Below are 22592 nucleotides of genomic sequence, written 5' to 3'. Positions count from 1 at the left end.
ACAGCTGGAAAGGGATGATTACTTTGTTAAAATCAATGAATGACCTTTTGTTAAAATATCGATCATGCTTATCAGTACGTATTTTAAATTCGATGTGTTGATTTATACTGAGTAAAGTAAAATAAACAACTATGTTAAACAATTACGCTTTTTTATTAATTTAATGAATTAGGTTTTCACACCTGAGGATGCCGAAGACCGGGCAAAGTGGAGAAGGCTGAGCAGGAAAGCGGACCCTGGCGCTAGACCGGGAAAACGCTAGGTTGAAGAAGAAGAATGAATTAGGTTTTCGAAGTGTGTACCACCGTTTTCAGCACAAAGATTTAATTTTAAACGGATTTCATTATTTAGGTTTACAAAAGTGTTCTTTATTCCTTCGGAAGCCGTTCGAATTTTTATTAATAATTCTTCTCCAGACTTCACTGGTGTTGAGTATTCCTTCCTTATCTTTCAGAGTTCCCCATAGAAAAAAAAACCAATGGCGTTAAGTCGGGTGACCGGGCGGGCCAGGTTAGGACGTTGCTTCCACGGCCAATCCACCTCTCAGGGTATTGTTCGTCTAGCCAATTTACGAACTGGGAACGAGGCTGAAGTGGGTCCGTCGTGCCGGAAGCACATAGTTCTTCGGGTTTCCAAATCCGTACACAAAGTGAATATCCGCTAAATGAGCCGGAGGATAATGCGGCATGGCGAATTTTATTTATTACAGTCAATCAAATTTAAAGATTTTATCTTGCGCATATCTTGACATCAATTTCGTCATTTTCGTCAAACTATCACCCAGTTATCGTGAAGGTAAATAGTTTGCACTCTCGTGATTGAGAACAGAACAAAATTTCGTTAGAAGTTCGAATTTGACTAATAACCATGCAGTTAGTGCGTCTGCGTGTAAAATTAGTTGGTGGCTACGTCACGCATAAGGGTGTGTTAGAATTGAGATTTTTTAACTTGTGATTTGTTTTAAATAATTAATATCTCTTAAATTAAGGGTTTTTGGACTATGTGTTATATAACTTTATATACTCTAATTAGGATCTAAAATCGTTGGTTTAAATCTTTCGGGTAATAACCCCCGCGGTGTATATAACCCTATTACCCTTTGAATGACCTTTTTCACGTTTTCTACAGCAATGCAGTCGACTGCAGCAATTTTGAAGCGCCACATTGCTACCGACTGCATTACTGTGGTAAATGTCAAAATCGAAGTTCCTGTCTGGATTTTGGCGTCCATTAAAAATAAATAATCAAAGGAGGTCATCGATCAAATGGCCCGGAGTACAAGCCATCGTTAACTGGTAGAGAATGCCTTATGGCATTAAGTCCGCCTCTTGTACTATAAGGTTTTTCTTTTGTGCAATAAAGATTAACCACTTTATTCATAAACTTTACGGGCCTGATTTAGTTCAATTATGTTTATCCCTTACTTACAAATACATAAGTTAAAGTGACAGATAAGGACAAACGATTATTACTATTATTAGCTAATTGAAGTTTGTAGCGCGTTTATGAATAAGGGGTTAAAGAAATAAAATAAATACAGATGATGACAGTAATTATATACGCATTTTATTACGGAAAAAGATTTAATATTGGGTGTAAATGAAACGGGAATTGGAAATGTAAAATAAAATGATATTAAAATCTCGAGTGTCGGATTCATGTTTTGATATATTTTTTGTATTTTAATAATAGTTTGGATTTATTAAAAGAATGTGACATATTTTGTGGAGATTTCTTTTTAAATATAGTATTTGCAACATAGGTTATCACATCTCAAAAAATCTCTGGTGTGAGAATTCATGTAGAGCTCTCATACATTATGAACTGTGCTGACCAGACTATTTTACAAGCAAGCAGTAGCATCAATAAATAGGTGTCTCATTTAATATAATCCGACTAAATTACATTTCAGCAACACCTCCATATTTCACAAAAAAAATCAAGACATTATCCAACCTATATAATCTTGACGTATATTATATCAAAGACGCCTGTACCTAATATAAACCGACCAAGTAACGAATTAGCTATACCATCATATTTAACAAACTAATTTATGACGTTTTGCAACCTTCTTATTTTGGTAAATATATTCCGACACAGCCGGGTGGTATTTTATCTGTCCAATCTCGGTCCATTGTGTATTTGCGTCTCACATTTTGCTTAATGAGAGAGTGAGACGCAATGCATATTGGACAAAGATCTTAAACAAGTAGAATACCACCTCTTTCATTTGATAAACATAAAGAATAATGACAAAAGACTATGAACTCTAACTACTAGAATTAAAGTTGAGTTTTACTAACGTACATAATAATCTTTAATGTATTTTGACTGATTCTATTTCAATTTGACAGAAGCCCTGCCGTATTTATGGTCAATAAGGTCTACTGGCCTTAAAATTGTGTATGAAATTACAAGCAAATATCAGCTTAAAGAATGATAGTGTTAACGTTAGTTTGGTAACGTTAGTTTATAATGTGAATTGGGTAACGTTAACAAGCCCTGCAATAAAAAGTAAAATTACCGGTAAAATTAACGTTAACTAGCTAACGTTATAATAATGTTAAGTTATCAAGTATCGTTACCATTTACTACCGGTAATAAGGTATTTTTATGATTTTAACGTTAAGTAACGTTACTTTATAATGTGAATTGGTAACGTTAACAAGCCCTGCTACAAACTATTATGAAAGCCAAAGCAGCGGGCAATTGATCATGCGACGATATTACGGGGACGTGACGGGGCGAATTTTATTCTCGGCGACATTTTTTTTGAGGTTCACAGGTTTAGAGTAGACAAGTTTACAGCAGGCTTATAGACATACGTTATTACGGGTTACCTAGTTTAATTTTTGTTATCTAACTAAACTAAGAATGACAGGTATCGTCTTGGGTCGTCCGGTAACGGGTCCGGTAACATTCGGTAACGAATGAGAATAAAAAAAATAGAGCAGAACAAGCAAAAAAAAAAACAAGCAAAAACACGGTCACCCATCCAAATACTGACCCCGCCCGACGTTGCTTAACTTCGGTCAAAAATCACGTTTGTTGTATGGGAGCCCCACTTAAATCTTTATTTTATTCTGTTTTTAGTATTTATTGTTATAGCGGCAACATAAATACATCTTCTGTGAAAATTTCAACTGTCTAGCTATCACGGTTCGTGAGATACAGCCTGGTGACAGACGGACGGACGGACGGACGGACAGCGGAGTCTTAGTAATAGGGTCCCGTTTTTACCCTTTGGGTACGGAACCCTAAAAAGAAATTGACTAACATCAAACATGCCAAAAAAGATGATGACGAATACCGGAATGAGCCCGGAATAAGAAAAAGGCAAACAACAAAATATAACCAAAGATGAAAAAGACCACCGATGAACTTGACGAATGTAGAATGGGTGACGAAAGCAGAATGGGTCTAATTTAAGAACTTGACAAAAAAACCGGCCAAGTGCGAGTCGGACTCGCGCACGGAGGGTTCCGCACCATCAACAAAAAATAGAGCAAAACAAGCAAAAAAACGGTCACCCATCCAAGTACTGCCCCGCCCGACGTTGCTTAACTTCGGTCAAAAACCACGTTTGTTGTATGGGAGCCCCACTTAAATCTTTATTTTATTCTGTTTTTAGTATTTGTTGTTATAGCGGCAACAGAAATACATCATCTGAGAAAATTTCAACTGTCTAGCTATCACGGTTCGTGAGATACAGCCTGGTGACAGACGGACGGACAGGGGAGTCTTAGTAATAGGGTCCCGTTTTTACCCTTTGGGTACGGAACCCTAAAAACGAATGGGACGACCCAAGACGATACCATTTTAGGTTACAAATAGTCTTAAATTACGCTCAACTAGTTTGTACTACCTTTTGACCTCGGTGACAGTCAATCTACTTAAAAATCAAGACGATATAAAACTAGACAAACAAAACGCAAATATGAAAATAACATAGTTACAACTGTTTTCATCTTGAATTCTGCTGGCCATGTCTCATTTGTGGTATGAAACGACCTTTAAGTTTTTTGTACATCAAAGCCTGCGTAAACGTGCGGCATTTTCATTGAGCGACCGTTTTCGCTTTCAGGCTTCATAAATTGAATTCTGCTGATTTATATAAATTTACAGAAATTAGTTTTCCCCCCGAGTTTTCCCTGTATTTTTTTTTACTTGCATAAGTAAATCGTTCATAACATCATTGAAAACACGCCTTGCTACCTGTACCTAACTACGATTAAATATATAACATCCTAACCTGCTTTTAACCTACAAGTTAGTAACATTGAAGATAATATGTATCTACTTTCGTAAAAATGTAAAACTTGAAGGATATGGTTTGGACCAGTCGCCAATACCATCAGAAAAATGTTTGTATTTAACTAAAGACGTGTTTGTTCGAATTTATTTGATGTAATAAATAAATATGCAAAACATTTATAGAAATACTTTCATGATTCTTTGTCCGTCTGTCAATAGGTCACACTTCGCTTCTTATCACAGCAGATTTTGTGTAATTTACGGTTCAATTATATGTATAATTGGAAATCTCAAATATGTCAGTTGTAGTTAAGTCGACGTCGCATTTCCTATAAAATAAATCACGTTTAATTATCAAAAATGTAAAATTATAAAAAAACAGAATAAGCAACAACAAAAACATGGCGCTAGTGCAGGGTGGAGGTAGACGGGCTAGGTATGGCTGCACCGTCATTGAGACATTTGAGACCGAAGAAATGTTGGATGGGTTTGAATTTGTGCCGTGTCCCACGGATACACATGCTGGTGGCCATGGACCTAGAATATTACGGACGGACTGTCACCTAAGACAAACTGTGACACTGCAATGGCGGACGGTTTGAATGTGTGCGTGTAGACGAGTGTTACCATGTAACACAAATTCTCCCGTAATGGTGAAACAATTATTTTTAATGTCGTCCTTGTTTTCAAATAAAAAAAATAGGACATTTTTACGTTAGACAATAAAAAAGCTGTGTACGTATCTGATTTTATAGGTCTTGAAAATGCGCAATATTGCACAATTATTTTGTGCAAACATAATTTTCAATACCTAATGATATTTAGCATCGTAATGAAATCAGTTCGTCATGTTTTTTTAATTTATACATTTAACTTGAAACATCTGGTTTTCAACAATAAAATTATAATACATAGAGTTTGTGCGGAAAGAGAAGAGTCGTGGATTGTATTGGGCCCCATACATCCCACGACTCTTCTCTTTCCGCACAGACTCTAACAAACAAACGTTAACTATCAATGCATGTAAGCGTCTAATCTCCTTAGTATCGGGTATTACCATACCGACCTAGTTTGAAATGCACAATCAATAATTTAACCATTTACCTAAATGATCTCTTAATACATAATGATTTAATAAGAAGGGTATCAATTACCCTACTTTCGAGAAATTACCCTATTCATGTTACTGGTCACACTTCTGTTTTGCAGTTTGATAATTTATAAACAACAAATTATCGTGGTTTTACGTACTAATTGATCAACTTAAGTATCTGGGGGCACGGTAGTGCCCCCGCCAAGACGAGCAAAGCGAAGCGCAAGGGCACTACCTACCTTTTCTCGAAGCGCTTCGTCGTTTTTTTGAACCCTCATAACTTGGGTTTGGATTATACCAGATAAACAAAATTCTCGGGATATGATGTCAATAGTGGACTTATTAAACATAAAAAAATTCAATTGCATAGCTCTTATACTTAAGATTTTATTCATATCTAAAAAACCCCGATTTCGTCACTGACTCACTCACTCACTGTTGATCATCAAAACCTCTAGGGTACTTCCTGAAGTCCTAGGAAGCTGAAATTTGGTATGTAAGATAGTATTAGTACACAAACAACAAAAAAATTCAAAAACTTGAAATTTTTTGCCGCTAAGGGGGGGAAAAGGGGGGTGGAATGTTGTATGGGAAATCAATAACCGCTGAACCGATTTAGTTGAAATTTGGTATGTAGATAGTTTTTGTAATGGGGAATGGCATAGAATACTTTTCAACTCCAAAATCACCCCGTAAGGGTGAAAAGGGGGTGGAAAAGGGCGTTAGGGGAAAAAGAGGGTTGAAGTTTGTATGGGGAATCAGTAAAAAGCAGATTGTATAAAAGATGCCCCGAGGTACGTATTTCAGGATTTTTAATAGTAGGTCCTTAAATCACACGCGCAACCCTTTAAGTTAGGGGATGGAAGCAACTTACAAAAAGAAGTGAAATCCCACCAAAAACATTTTCATGTAAAATGTTGCCAAGACGAAACCTTAAGGCTCGCACTGACAAAAAGTTATCAGATCTCTTGTAGAGCCAAGCTTCTAACTCTACAAGCCCTAACTTCACAAACTCTACACCTTAGTCAAAATATGTGGCTTGGCCGTTTCGTTACTCCAAGAACTACTGTATTATAAAAAATAATGAATATAGTGAATATATTTTTCACCTTACGTCCATGTGACAGTAGTGAAACGATCAAGCCACATATTTTGACTAAGGTGTAGAGTTTGTGAAGTTAGGGCTTGTAGAGTTAGAAGCTTGGCTCTACAAGAGATCTGATAACTTTTTGTCAGTGCGAGCCTTAAGGTTTCGTCTTGGCAACATTTTACATGAAAATGTTTTTGGTGGGATGAAAAGTTATTCCGTGACTATTTTTCTTTCGATCGGTACAATTCTAGCAGGATTTAACTACGCATGCCGGCATATTTTATATTTTTCTTCGACATGTTTACTTCAATGACGTTTCGATTCGTCTGACGGCAAACTGGTGGATGTGGGCTGTCAATGTGTGTGTGTCACGCGTAAATACTATGAAACTGGTGGATGTTGGAATAACAGTTGTGTTGTAAGCGAAACTCTGTCCGTAATATTATAGGTTCATGCTGGTGGCTAGGATTGTTATATTATATTATACGTCGCATTTCCTTAAGTTTCTTATTAAAAATATCGACTTCCGGCAACAGGATAATGACGACAGAAATGATCACGGATTATCGCTGACGTTGTTGGTGAAAATCTGACAAATGAGTTTCACGTTTTTCGCAAAGTGTAAATTTATGCTAATCTTAAGGAAATTATGGGACGGTGAAAGGTGAAATTCAGAAAAAGATGTTTTAACTAATAACCAGAATAGATACCTACCTACCTACCTATACCAACTGCTTGTAAAGTTAAGTGTAGTTAGTGAAATAACGGATAGTTTATTATACATAATTTTAATGTCAGTTTTATCGCCAAGTTTGTCAACATTGTAATTAACACATAATAATGATAACTTCGAAAACCATTTCTGAGAAATTAAAAGATAATTATAAAAATCGAATAGTCGTGAACTGTCAACAGCCGCATTTGTTTCTTTGGAATGTAACCCAATCACAGTCATTTACAAATATGTTTCCGGTTGTATAATTAAATTCAATTGAATCGAGATAACGAGCACCCTTTACAACAAATCAAAGCAACTTTGTCGTCGAAACCCAAAGCCTAATGGCGGCCATTTTGGCAATTTTGGCGCGGAAACGACTTCCGCGTTATATAGGAGATTAATGGATATTTTTGATACACTTTGTTATTATTATGTTTGTAGTAACGGAGGAAATGAGCTAGGATGATGAAGCTGGAGGTAATTAGACCCAGTGTTCCAGTGGATATTTGCTTAGTGTTACGTTCTAATGCTTTCAAGGACAGTTGAGAAAACTCGTAACGTCTCAGGAGCTTAGTTTGAGAGTCGTGACGAAGGTAAAGCTATCATTGTCATTCATCTAATTAGTCCATGTAATTAATGAATCGTGAAGTTTACTAAGTATTTTATCTACGAATGCTTTCTACAGGCTGGCTATTACTTCAAAATTAAAAGAAAAGTTTGCCAAACCAGTAAAAGAAGTTAGTCAAAATACCATTACCTTTTGTGTATCCTAATAAAATGTTCTCTCTTCCTAAGAGTTATCCTGGACTTAATGAAGTTATCTAATACCTTTAAACGAGCAATTCTTGTTTATTTATTTATTTATTATATATATATATATATTTCGGGGATCTCGGAAACGACTCTAACGATTTCGATGAAATTTGCTATATGGGGGTTTTTGGGGGCGAAAAATCGATCTAGCTAGGTCTTATCTCTGGAAAAACGCGCATTTTCGAGTTTTTTTATGTTGTCACCCAGATATTTTAAAATTATGCATTATTTCGCTAAAATGCCTGTTCATGCCTTCCAAATCCTAACAAAAAGAAAACAAAACATGGAAGATAACTTGATACTGTAAGCGAACTTTTCCATTTTGGCCGTTGGCACTGTGTCAAATGACATCACACGTGTTAAACCCTTTCCACGCCCGTATAATAGAGGGCCTGGAAGAAACGCCTTCAACGACCTCCTAGCCGTTTTCCGGGTCGCCTCGTCCCACGTTTAATGACGACATTAACCGTTAATTCCACGTGCGAGTACCGGGGGGCCTAACCAAGATGACAATCGTTCGCAGAGAAAGGCAACGAAGTGCTATCTGTCTCTATCGCATTCATATGGAAGAGTGACGCTATAGCGTTTCGTTTCGCTTTCTGCAAACGATTGTCATCTTGGCTAGGTCCCCGGGTCTCGTCACGTCTCACGCCGCAAATCGGATTTATATTTATTGCTTACCAATAAAACCAGCGAGCTCTCAGGACGGAATCTGCAATGGCATTTTATATTTATAAGTGAAATATACCGCTGTGCCGACAGTGTATTTATGTTGTTAGCAAATATGCATGTTTTAGGCTGCACTTTTAGCTGTCATTATTGTCTTGGAGACAGCGTCACAATCACGACACCAAAAACTGTATGGTTTTTTACTTTTCTCAAAAATGGACGGCAAAGCCGACGTTGCCGGTTAAAAAATAAGTCGCAAAGTGCGTAGTTTATGGTCATTCAAAAAATTAAAAAGTTAAAAACATTGCAGTCTCGATTTCGGGACTGCAATGTTGCATACAAATTGCATTATTTAACGAGTTCCAAACTTTTTAAAACTTTAAATGGCCATATCCAATGAAGGCTTAGGTCCATTAAACAGCCAAACCGATGATCAGCACTTATTATTATAATGTTGGTACCGCGACTATTTAGGTGTCTCAAATACGTTGGGGTATTTTCAGCAGAAAAATACACTTCTTTTTTTTGAAAGGCGGCAAGCAAATCTTTTTAATGGTTTTACTTTTTCCTGTGAAAATTAGAACGTTGCTTCTGTAAAATATTTCTATTTATTGCACCATTTTTGAGAAAAGCTCTATACATATATGACTCGGCTGGAAGGTACTTGCTGGCTTCGGATTCAATTAAACGGACTCCCAAAGTCGTCCGTTTAAAACGAATCCTCAGCCTGCAAGTAGCTACTTCCGAACCTCGACAATAATGTACTATTATTTTAAGCAGCCTGTTTTTTATGTATCACTTATTGTTCAAGCCCAGAACCCCAAATTTGGTCAAATCGTTACAATCAAAGCTGCAATGAAGTTGCGCCCGATGACTAAGTGTTATTTGCATTTCCAATGTTGTTATTTACTGCCACTAAACTGTAAAGTTTTCACAAAAAGTTTTCAAAGAAATTAATCTTACTCGACTTCAACTTATCTTTCAATTTAAGATATGCAGAATAAACCCGCTTTGAGCGTTATTTACCACAAAGTCGATAAACTCTCAATTTATCATACTTCGAACAATGGGATTTTTGTATAGACCGCCACCCTTTCGGGCGCTGCTCTGATCAATAACGGCGTGATTGATATTCGCTTGGATAAACAAACGTTTGGGGCGTTTAAAAATGAATATAATAGGACTGCAAATGAATGGATTAGAGCTCAAAATTGGACGGCAGAGAGGATTCATGTGAATGAGCAGAATTTTGAACCTGTGTGAAATTTGAATTATCGCATTCAACAGATTAAACAAAACCCACAAATTTGTGTAATATTTAGCATCGAAATACGGAGATTCGTATTGCCTAAATATATGTATTGCATCTCTTTCCTTAATTGTAAAAGATACCTTTCAGGATATTTGAAATCGGTACTCAATCATGTACATGTACATTTTAAGGTCAGGCGGAGAGAAAGGACCATTAGTTCGTTTTGTCCGGATTGATTGACATAATGACAATCTGAAAAACTCGTTCTTCACAGTCACGGTGTTTCATACCTTGACTTTTTTAATTTGTTTTGACGTAACCAAACCAGTTTACCAAGAAGACTTACATGAAACCTCGGAAAGAATGTATCACTACATAGTATAAAACGAAGTCGCTTCTCGCTGTCTGTCTGTCTGCCTGTATGCTTAGATCTCTAAAACTACGCATGGATTTTGATGCGTTTTTTTAATAGAGTGGTTCAAGAGTGGTTTATGTATAATTTGTGAACCCGTGCGAAGCCGGGGCGGGTCGCTAGTTCTTTTATAAAGTGGTGGTTTTTGGACTGATTTTAGCTGCCTCGTTTTGCAGCATTGCCGTAACAAACTAAAAATCCTTAGTTCTGATCGTTCCCCCATCGTTCCAGAAGCTGGTGGTGGGCAACGCCACGCAGCGCAACTGGCGCGGCATCCTCATCGCGCTGCTGGTGATTGTGGCCGTCCTGGCGCTGATCGTCACGTCCGTGGTGCTGCTGACGCCGCCCGACGAGGGGCCCAGGATCAAGGGCCGCCGGCTCCGCATACAGGACCTGCTCAGCGACGAACTGGTGCCTGTTAGGTGGAATGGGACGTGGATCTCTGGTGAGTCTATTATTAAGTCAGTTTCATTTCGGCGCGCAACTCAGTTATTACAAATGTGGTTTCTGGATCTAAAAGTTTAGGATATGCCAATCTAATTTCTGGTGATGACTTAGATGCATCGCTTTGATTAGCTGTGTATAACCCACTTAAGATGCGGAAGTTAGTTAAAGTACGCCTATTGTCAAGAACGTGTATTTGAAAGGGTGGATGAGGTAATGCGATTTCGGGTTGATATTTGTCATACGACTTGCCATCAGAACATGTTTATGCACAGTTAAATCGATCGTACCCCCAAATTCAAGGACATACGGACCACCAATGCTCAGCAAACCAGTGTGTATTTAATTATTTAGAGCCTGCTGTGTCCCAGTGCTGGACAAAGGCCTCCCCCCGTTTTTTCTATTCCTCCGGTATTAATAAAATTATCCTGCTATTAAGCATAATAAGACAGTGGCATAGGCATCCCCGCACCAAAGACAATTAATATTTTGGAAGCTATTTGTCGAGATAGTGACTAAAACTCCGTATTTCGTAATAAGACTAATAAGTAATTGTTCTATGACAGCGATTGTAAACATCAATCAAGATAAAAGGAATATCGATTATATTGTCTACGTAATACAATACAAATACATATTTAATCAGACCCGTCTGAAGAAGCTTTACTTGATTTAACTAATGCAAACTCATTTCAACATGACAGGAGTATGTACGTTTAACGAATATCAATGAATGAATTTTCCGAATTCTCATTTTGTTTTGACGAGCGTGAAAACATGACACAAACGTGATTCGAATACGAAATGAAGTGCTCAACACGGATTCGGGTTTTAAAAGTATGATTTTAACTTTATATATTCGGATTTCATCTCTTTTGCAACATCATGTTGCACTGATATTATTGTCATATTAGTAGTTTTCGCCTCCATCAGAGATCTCGCTAACTCCTTAAACTCAAGGCTGATCATTCTTATGTTTGAACTTAGAAAATAAATTTATATGAACTACGTTCTTACTAAGTTTAATAATTGAAGAAAACTTAAGGTATCAACCACTAAACATATACAAACATGAATAGTGCACCCATACAATGTCATATACAATGTGATATTCGTATTTGACGCCTTCTTAGATATCATTGAGCAAGACAAGCATAAGCAGATAAATTATTTGTAACTTAATTATGTAGGTGGGTGAATCAACTTTTTCTTGTCATAATGTTACGTGTATTAGCAGTAATGCAAGCAGAAGCATGTAAACATGTAAATAAGTAGACCGTTCTTCTAACAAACTATTCTACAAGAATTAGTTGATCCACCAGTATGATATAACGTTTTCAAAGTCTAATAACTAGAGTTGCTTTGTACTAGTAATGACGTCTAAGACAGTGGTATGTACTAATTAAATAGGCTGTCAAACGACTCATAAAGACGATAATTGCTTCTAAACTGACGTCGTTCACGTAATCAGACGGCAATAAACAATTGTAATGTTTCTATCTCACAAAACTTTAGCACTGCGTCTGCGAACTTCAAAGGAACTTTTACAGTTCTCGTTTCTTTGAGACTGAAATAATTCGAAGCGACTTTTTCACACTTGCATCATACAAACGTACATTTGAATCTCGACCATGACTTAATAGCTCAAGGTTCAAATTTGATTCGCAATTTAAGAGCTCAAGAAATTTTTCTTCGGGTTTTCTTTACCGAAAGTTTTCCAGTCCTAGTGCCCTAGTGCTCTTCAGACTAGACACAACTTGAGCGTATTAAGTGACTTTTAGTGTAAGAGTCGCGCACGGTGAAACCTCGAGTCTGGAGCATATGTCGCTACGTTTCAGGAGGTAGGTGCCGGGGATATAAAAAGTATATGCAAACTGACTTCGATTTTGAAACATAGTTGGTCAAACCAATTTGACAGTAAATAAGAACCAAAAAAACTACACTCATCCTTTTCTTTTGGGTGCTAGTACTAGTGTTGTAAGACAAAGATAGTATGATCCTCTCTATGTTTGAAATGACACAGTCATTTCACAAACTATAACTCTTCTCTTATTCGCCTAAAACATTTCTTTTAAATGTATTTTATCTTGTATAAAATTAAATAATTTTTCAGTCATTTGCTTCAAATGTTAGGATCAATTTTTTAGCTAACGAAAATGATGAGTTACAATGTTTTAATAGGATCAGTTATGAACTGGAACATCTTTCAAAATTGTTGCATTTTCCGATTTAATCCTCCCATTGAGATTGTTACGAAGATGATTGTTGTAAAATAGTATTTTATGCAACCGTTGTTTAAGAGAGGTCAAAAAAGGCGAGTGGCGTGAGTAACAATTTAAGGCAAAGCCGAAAATTGTTAATAAAGACGCCACGAGTATTTTTTGACTCAGTTAAACAACGTTGCATACAATACTTTTTCTACGACCAAGCACTTACTTAGTAATAAAATTGCAAATTTAACAAATATTTTTAATTCAAGAACTAGCAAAAACGGAGGGTACGGGCGGGAAAAGAATGAACGAATGAATGAAATTAAAAAAAAACATGTCTATGGTTCACTTATTTGTCAGAGATGACATTTAAAATAAGGTTGGCAACACTGTATTTCATTCAATATTTTTTAAGTGGTCATTACACGTAGTATCGTAAAATCGCCCAAAAGATACTGCGTGTATGCACCAATTCTTTTTTGGGGAATAGACTAAAGACTTGTCTTGACAACTATAAGGTAGGGTTTTAAAGGTGCACGACCCTTTAAATGACAAATAAAAGTACGGGCTTTTATTTTACTCCCTCGTTGCTATGGTGACTTGTATACATCACTTATCTCAGTTTTACGGCGTTTTTACGGGCTATTAGCACCCCATTCCTGTGCAGAATATAGTTTATGACATCCTTGGTGATTTAACTTTCTAGTGTATTTATATTCATTTTGGAATGGAAAATACATTGTGAATGACAAATGAAATTCGCGACGGAAGATATGACCATCAAGTGGGTTTTTAATTATTATCTTAATAATGAAAATATACTTTGGATAAAAAGTTTGCTTATCTAATCCCTTGGCTATATCACTAGTTATTTTATACTAAATTTACACTGCTAATACCATAGCTCATAGCAGTACATACCATACAACTCAAAATAAGCGATTATTACTATTAGATACCTATGTTTTAATAGTGATGTTTTTCTATAGAACCAACTTTAAACTTTTTAAAGTTGTAATTGGAGCGTGCTCTTGCAAATGTAGCCTAGTTTCTGTTTTTTTCATGGCATCATACAATAAAAACTTATTATGTTCACTCCATTATTTATATAAATTCATCTGACAGCTTGGGGTAAGTTATTCTGCGTCGTTTCATTAACTCAGTGGTTCCTAACCTGGGGGTAATTACCCCCGTGGGGGTAAAACTGGTATTTTACGGGGGTAATAAGCTAACCTAATATAACAATACAACAAACGTACACGTTTTATTTTTTATTACCATTGGGAGGAGGGGTAAAATCAGGTTCTCTAGTTAGTCATAGGGGTGACCGGACTGAAAAGGTTAGGAACCACTGCATTAACTTCTGTTGCTTACTGTACCTTGGTTCCCTACAGAAACTAAAAGAAATTTTAGTCACGTTTATTTTCAGCCCAAAGCACTGCAATGCGACATGCGCAACAAACACCACCTGTCGATCAGTTCCTGTCGGTTTTTAATTAGGGTATACTAAATGTGTTGTTCTAATTAGTCAACCTTTTCAATAAAATCTATAATATTCCATGCATTTATCAATAATCTACTGTCAAATAAAGACCAGCTTATCTTTTTTAGGTGTTGAAAAAGAAGTCAAAATTCTTCTAGGAAAAGTAATAAACATTTCACAACACGGAACAAAGTTAAATATCATAGAACAGCCATCAACCGACCCGCACGTAATAGCTCAACTCCTCATTTAGTGTCTATCACAAACAAGAACACATCGTGGCGTTTCCTCCGGTAAACATTCGGATATAGCGGCGTGTCGTGAGCCAAACAATGCATTAGTGCGGCCATTGTCCGCCATCTTTATTTGTCTGTTATGGCAGTGGGCGCAATAACTGAATTGGGAATATTTCGGGACATGTAATGTACACATGTCGTATTAATGTTGGCAAGATAGGTATCAGTTATGATCTATGGTTATTTAGTTGACCACTCAATCCGTTTACCTTTTAACCGCCAGCAATTTTTGAACGAGCGTGTTCGTGTCGCCATCGACAGTAATTGTACCACGCAGAGTAAGGTTGGCATAGTTACGGGAGTTATAAAATGTGCTGTAAAAACCAAATCAGATCTTTGTCTTATTTATCAGACTGTGGCGAAATGAGCTGGATATGTAATGTCTTATATATCTCTGGCGGTTAAAGGGTTAAACCCTCTTTCGTATTTTAATGCCTTTTGATGTAGCTGTCGCAAGAAGTATATTAACGACGTACATATTAGTTAATAAACACGTTAAATACTAAGCTTATTAAAATTGATCGTTAATGGAAAGTACTAACCACATAGGCAAAGAATAGCTTAGCATAGCTTAATTCAAATCGCAGCTGAAATTAAACGAAAATTTTAATTGCGCTGCAAGGCTAATCCTCTGTTTAGTTTATTATCATGGCCGCAGTACAGAGGCATTTTTACACCAGGCACTTCGAATCCTTGCACCGTCAAACCAGTATAAGTGCGCTCTTGGATTGCGCATACTTGTTATATTTCGTGGGCCTAATCGCGATGGTTCTTCGTAGAATTCGACTTGGTGGAGTCTACGTGACCATGGACTAACCTATTAGGACTCGCAATCGCCATTTTGAGTAGCGTGACTTTATATTTAGTTCCCAAAAGTATAGCAGATGTCTCTAGTAGTGTCAAATGTTGCAATAAGTGTGATTCTGTATCAATGCCATGTGACGGGTTGGAATGACAACTATCGTCATGCTCTCGTCTTGCCTCAATGTTGATAATATATTTCGTGAGATGGCGCTTCGACCATACCCCGTACTGAATTCGTTTCATTTGACGCATTTTTTTTGGATGTTTGATATTAAAAAAATATAAATATATTCATTCATATAAAATATAAATATAATAGCATTAGCGATGTCTTACTAATTTTAATAACTCGTAATACATTTTTCTGTCACATAATATTAATGTTACCGACGCGCGGTAACACGATACATTACATTTATAGTACATTATTGCAGAGGCCGGGAAAGAGCAATTCGTGGATGAGTTTCGATTTTGTCGGACGACGCGAAGCGGAGTCCGACAAAGAAGACGAATCCACGAATTGCTATTCCTGCCGAGGCATATATAGTGCTTTTCTCCAAACATGCGAGGAAATAAGCTCAAATAATAATTATTTAAGCATCAAGCATCACTCAAATCGAACCTTCACATCAAGAATGTCAAAAACAATTCCCCTCTAATTAATTTTTAAAAGTTAAAGGCACAAACTTATTCGGCCATTCAGTACCATTCAATATTCGTTCATTCAATATAATTGTGCAATATAGTTGGTCAAACCAATTTGTCAGTTAGTAAGAACCAGGAAAACTATACCCATCCTATTCTTTTGGGTGCTAGTACTAGAGTAAGACAAAGATAGTATGATTCTCTCTGTCTATGTTTGAAATGAGATAGTCCTTTGACAAACTATAAAAGCTTTAATATTAACACGGATTTAGATCCTTAAAAAATATATAAAAATAATCTTTGATTTTATTAAGCAGTATTCGCACGATCAGACACGAGCACAACGGTCTTGTAAGAACGAGACATGAAAGGCTTACTATCTCACTCTATCCTATAGCTTGAAATGATAGCTGATCGGGTCGTGTAGACGCGGCTCGCGGCTATAATAATTGGCTGTTTACGTTTTTTATTTTTAAAAAGTAAAAAACACTACAGTAATAAGTTATTACTGTAGTGTTTTTTTACTTCCCGTCCGCTAGAAAAGGACAGCGATAGTTTGATTTTTTTAAATTAGAGTTTGACAATAACGAAGATCTTCCCGTACTATTTTTGCTACAATAAGGTGAACATTTCCGAGCATATTGGAGAAAAGTATTTTTACCTATTTGTAATATATTTGATAAAGTTCTATTTTTTTATTGACATATTTATTTACACTGGGTACCATGACAACCTCAAATATTATACTCAACATATGTAACAAGTGCGAGTTGGACTCGCGCACGGAGGGTTCCGCACCATCAACGCGGCCAAGTGCGAGTCGGACTCGCCCATGAAGGGTTCCGTATTTAGGCGATTTATGACGTATTAAAAAAAAAACTACTTGCTAGATCTCGTTCAAACCAATTTTCGGTGGAAGTTTACATGGTAATGTACATCATATATTTTTTTTAGTTTTATCATTCTCTTATTTTAGAAGTTAGGGGGGGGGGGGGGACACACATTTTACCACTTTGGAAGTGTCTCTCGCGCAAACTATTCAGTTTAGAAAAAAATGATATTAGGAACCTCAATATCATTTTTGAAGACCTATCCATAGATACCCCATACGTATGGGTTTGATGAAAAAAAAATTTTTGAGTTTCAGTTCGAAGTATGGGGAACCCCAAAAATTAATTGTTATTTTTCTATTTTTGTGTGAAAATCTTAATGCGGTTCACAGAATACATCTACTTACCAAGTTTCAACAGTATAGTTCTTATAGTTTCGGAGAAAAGTGGCTGTGACATACGGACGGACAAACAGACGGACAGACAGACAGACATGACGAATCTATAAGGGTTCCGTTTTTTGCCATTTGGCTACGGAACCCTAAAAATAGAGCAAAACAAGCAAAAAACGGTCACCCATCCAAGTACTGACCCCGCCCGACGTTGCTTAACTTCGGTCAAAAATCACGTTTGTTGTATGGGAGCCCCACTTAAATCTTTATTTTATTCTGTTTTTAGTATTTGTTGTTATAGCGGCAACAGAAATACATCATCTGTGAAAATTTCAACTGTCTAGCTATCACGGTTCGTGAGATACAGCCTGGTGACAGACGGACGGACGGACAGCGGAGTCTTAGTAATAGGGTCCCGTTTTTACCCTTTGGTTACGGAACCCTAAAAAGGTAAGTAATGCATAAAGGCGTATCCAGACTAGTCAATTTTTCGCCAGTCTGATAAAATTCTCCGATCGAATCAGGCCGAGCGGACGCAAATACCAATTTGATTCCCCGATCAAATAAGCAGGTGCGGACACAAAAATGCCAATTTTCACAGTAATTATCTATGGAATGCAAATTGGTGATTTAATTTGTGTACCTACGTGTGGATGCTAAATGAGATTGGCCAATTAGTGGGTATCCAGACGGGACTGATCAAATCAGTCGATTTGTTCAGGAAAATATTTGGCCAATCTTATCTTGCCTAGCGTCCACACGTACAGAAATTAAATCACCAATTTGCATTCTACTATGAAATTTGTCATTTTTGTGTCCGCACCTGCTGATGTGATCGGGGAATCAAATTGGTATTTGCGTCCGCACGGCCTGATTCGACACGAGAATTTGATCAGATTGTAAAAAGTACGTACAGATCCTAGCATTCCATAGATACTAGCTTCGAAAATTGGCATTTTTGTGTCCGCACCTCCTGATTTGATCGGGCAATCGAATCAGTGAGCCAAATTGCCGTTTGCGTCCGCACCTCCTGATTCGATTCCCTTCCCTTCCAGATTGGTGAAAAATTGACTAATCTGGATACGCCTTTACGTATTTGACGTATCAAAGATATCTTTGAAAAATCGAATATAGGTATAGATCAGTAAATAGGAACAAAAAAAACTATACTCATCCTTTTCTTTTGGGTGATAGTACTAGTGTAAGACAAAGATAGTATGACTCTCTGTCCTAGCGAGCGCAACTTTGAGATATTCTGTCAGAAAACTTTCAAACGTGAAGTAAGTAAACATCGTAATAATTTCAATGAAATCTAATGATATTACAGTATAATTATTCGACATATTTGGACGACGGCTGTATTGACAATTACATTAGCATTGTGGTTTTCAGTTAAAATGAACGTGCTTCTGACGGGAACAGGGTTTTTCGTGCCATAACCCATGAAATTTGGTCGTTACCGGCACGTACTGGAGGTGCAAGACATCTGGCAAGGCGACAGGAGCTACATAATCAAAGCCCGAGTGGTTCGTCAAGCCTCTGTGACGGCGACAGCGTATAAGACAGCCTTAATTCGTAATATCAATCGTCATGTTACTAGAGTAACATGCGATTGTTTATAACAAAAGTGGCAAATTCAAGCAGCATTGCAGCACTAATTTACTACATCAATCATGAAGAGAGTTCCACCTAAACCAGCCAGGAACAAAAATGGGGCAAGCCAAGTGTTCGACAATTTACGAACGAAAAGTATTCCAAAGGGAGATACTTCCACGAAATGTATCCTACATCAAAGAAACACAAGTGTGAACCTTTTCAGTTCGATGTCACAGATTTAAAGGAAGATTGTGCCTTGAAACGTGTACTGGAAGTTGCTGAAATAAATTGTACAGAAGATATTGAAATTTCCGTTAGCAAGGTTGTCGGAAAATTTAGTAGAACAGACTGATAAAAAAAAAGAAGAATGTGTTACATGTCTTGAAAACTTTAGTATTTTTAGAAAAGAGTTTGATGTGTACAAAAGTGAAGCTAGACTAAAAAGTCATAGAAAAATTTTTTTTAGTCATAGAAAAAACATTAGAAAAACTTTTATGAAGCAAATGTTGCGTTGGCAGATAAAGACATTTTTAAATTCTGTAGTGACCCAATAGAACAATCAATGTCTGAAGAGTGGTACTCGGCGAGGAGACTAAGAATTTCTTGTGTCGGAGTGATTGTTAGCAAAGATCAGCCTTGGTTGTGCACTAGTGTAGATGGTGTTGTTATATGCGATGAATGTGTCAGTGTTAGTAGAAGTTAAATGTCCTGTATGTTGTAAAAACCACCTATTGCAGATTTTGATAAACAAAAATGTAATGTCATAATGTGCAATATTCGCAGTTTGTGAATGATCAACCAGAATTAAAAAGAAGCAAACCATATTAACTTATACCCAAATCCAAGTGCAAATGTATGTCACTGGTATGACTATGTATGATCTCTTTATATATTCACCAAAAGGTAGTTGTATAGTAAGAGTAGACAGAGACAAAGACTTTATTAAAGCAGCAATTTTAATAAGTGAATAATTTTACTTCGCTCATTATCTACGGCTCTTGTATTCTACAAGAACAAACCAAACTTTGAGTGAGAAAAACCAGCCAAAGCGTAGTTTTACAGAAAAAATATAATCAATACAATGTTAGGTAATTAACTTTTCAAATAGTAGTATGTAGTAGTAGTATTAAGTAAAATAATATGTTTAAATGTTGTTAACTCAAAATGTTTATTACTGTTTTTTTTATATGTATAGTAAAGCTGAATATTGCAGTATCACGCTTTGTGAAAATTTGCAATACGCATACCTAGCTGGAAGGCCTGTAAGTAAGGAACTCAACATTTTTATATCTTAGAATCCTAGCATACCTAAATATTAACCTGACCTTATTTGATTGTTTTTGTTTTGTTTTAATAATCTTTAGCTTTAGACTATGTTTGATTCTGATGTATGTATTGTCCCTACCACATAAGCGTTTTGGCATCCTTAGCTGTAAGTTTATGCATGTGACTGAAATAAAGGAATATGACTAATGGTATGTACAGTAGAGTTCATAAATATGTATGCATTTCTTAACCTTAATCCATTGTACTTGACTTGACTGTACATTAGACTTATAAAAATGTTGATCAGTCCAGTGCTTGGACATATTAAACCCTAACCTGACTGACACATTTTCATAGGTCCACGGGCCCATGTTATAAATATGTGGTGGTCAATGCCTGTGGTTCCTTATGCTCCATGTGCATAAGGGTCCTTCAGGCATGAAAAGTCACATAATATTTACAGGTTTTATGTGTGAAATAAAAACAAATTTAAATAAAAATGCAATGTTTTAATAGCTTTTTAAATAATGTAAATATTGTAAAAATAACTGTTGTTTTATTTGTTTGAAAATATAGGTGGTTGCAGGTTTACTAGTACCCAACAATTAACCTTTTAACCGTCAGCAATTTTTGATCGAGCGTGCTCGTGTCACCACCGACAGTAATTGTACCACGCAGAGTAAGGTTGGCATAGTTACGGGAGTTATAAATGTGCTGTAAAAACCAAATCAGATCTTTATCTTATTCATCAGACTGTGGCGAGATGAGCTGGATATGTAATGTCTTATATATCAGACTCTGGCGGTTAAAGGGTTAAACATGTAATATATCATCAATATGATAAAATAACATACTAGAACAAATTAAATTATTTTTAGAAAATATTTTAATTTGTTATTATTTTGAGTAGTCACACTACTATATAAATTATAAACTGAAATAAATGTCATATACTCAGAAAAAGTGACCCTAGCCTCTAGTGCCCCAGGCTGGAATCGAACCAGCGTCCTCTGCTATCGCGGCAGGTGCCTGTTACCTCTCGATCTCGGTCGGTGGTCTCTGTTTTTTTCTGAGTATATGACATTTATTTCAGTTTATGATAAAATACATTTACAGGAATTTTATGTAGTATCTGATAAATTATTAAGTGCTGCATTATTCTTTCGACATGAATTCTGACTCGAGCTATTTTATAAGTTGCATCGGTCACTTCCCTTGTAAATTCACCTTTATTCTGGAGAAAAGGTGGCATAATAATAGTCTATAGGTAAATTAAACAAAAGTCGTCTCCTTCACGATTTTCGTCGACATCTCTTCTAAATACCTAAAACTGGTATGGATGTGTTCCTCGTGGTCTGTAGAATACGAATTGACCGGTTTTAGTTTATGGAGGGGGGGACGTGTCGAAAAAAAGGGGGGATAGTGGGCGGCCGACCAGCATTGATATGTTCACATCTTGAGTCCTAGGGAGCGTTCAAGTATTACGTAACGAATTTGGGGGTGGGGGGGTTCTTGTACAACGTTACGATGCGTTACAAAGGCGGGAGGGGGGGTTTAAACTACGCGTTACGTAACATTGTTTTTTAACCCTTCAGAACTTTTCGCCACTTTACGGTACTTTACGCAACATAATTGTGGCCTTTAGGGGGGTTACAGAAAAACGTTACGGCGCGTTACATGGGGGGGAGGGGGGGTCAAAAATGTCCAAAAATTGCGTTACGTAATACTTGAACGCTCTCCTATGGGACCGATCGGTTCGTGTGAGATGTCGTTTGAAAGAGTATTAAACGTGGTATTATTGTTTCATAATAACCGTAGTCATAACTGTAGTCGTTTACAAAATATTGTAAAATATATGATTTTTTACCGTGCATGGATGGCATAAGTACTGACAAAACATGCGTCTAACTCAATAAATTATAACTTTACCGCAATTTTTTTTACATGTTTCGGTGGCTGCCATTCCTCAACCCACCAACGGAGCGGCAGCTGACGTCCACGAGGATTCATCATACGTAGCCGTTAATTGGTCATGGAAACCTGTTCGTGGCTCGCGGTCTATAAGTTTTAATGGTGTATGATATTATATAACCAAGTCATAACGTAGCGGCAGCTGACGTCCACGAGGGCTCATCATATATGGCCGTTAACCAGTATACGAGTTTTCACCCGGGAGGCGATGACTGACGAAATTTGCGCCTGGCTCGGGGTCTATTATGTTTTTGGTAAGCTAATGAAATGTCTCGTATATTTTGTAATAAAATAATTGCGGTATAGTTGTAATTTATTGAGTTAGACGCATAGTTAATCATTTCATTACTT

At 36.8% G+C, this 22592-nt stretch overlaps 2 protein-coding genes across 3 annotated transcripts in view; one reads left to right on the top strand and one right to left on the bottom strand.

The window, feature by feature from the left end:
* Positions 1-22592, top strand: part of LOC134658021 (dipeptidyl aminopeptidase-like protein 6) — a 205773-nt gene that overhangs the window by 107046 nt on the left and 76135 nt on the right. Inside the window, exon 3 of one of the 2 annotated variants that reach the window (XM_063513622.1) lies at positions 10539-10749. In XM_063513622.1, the coding sequence (XP_063369692.1) occupies positions 10539-10749 (211 nt within the window). Of the gene's footprint in view, positions 1-10535; positions 10750-22592 lie in introns of both variants that reach the window. The other variant, XM_063513621.1, reaches the window with a different exon arrangement.
* LOC134658032 (trypsin-5-like) overlaps positions 1-22592 on the bottom strand; it is a 93579-nt gene that overhangs the window by 37071 nt on the left and 33916 nt on the right. The gene's annotated exons all lie outside the window — the stretch shown is intronic.

This window comes from Cydia amplana, chromosome 21, assembly GCF_948474715.1.
Source record: "Cydia amplana chromosome 21, ilCydAmpl1.1, whole genome shotgun sequence".
In the NCBI taxonomy this organism is placed as follows: Eukaryota; Metazoa; Arthropoda; class Insecta; order Lepidoptera; family Tortricidae; genus Cydia; species Cydia amplana.
This window is presented reverse-complemented; position numbering and strand designations above follow the sequence as displayed.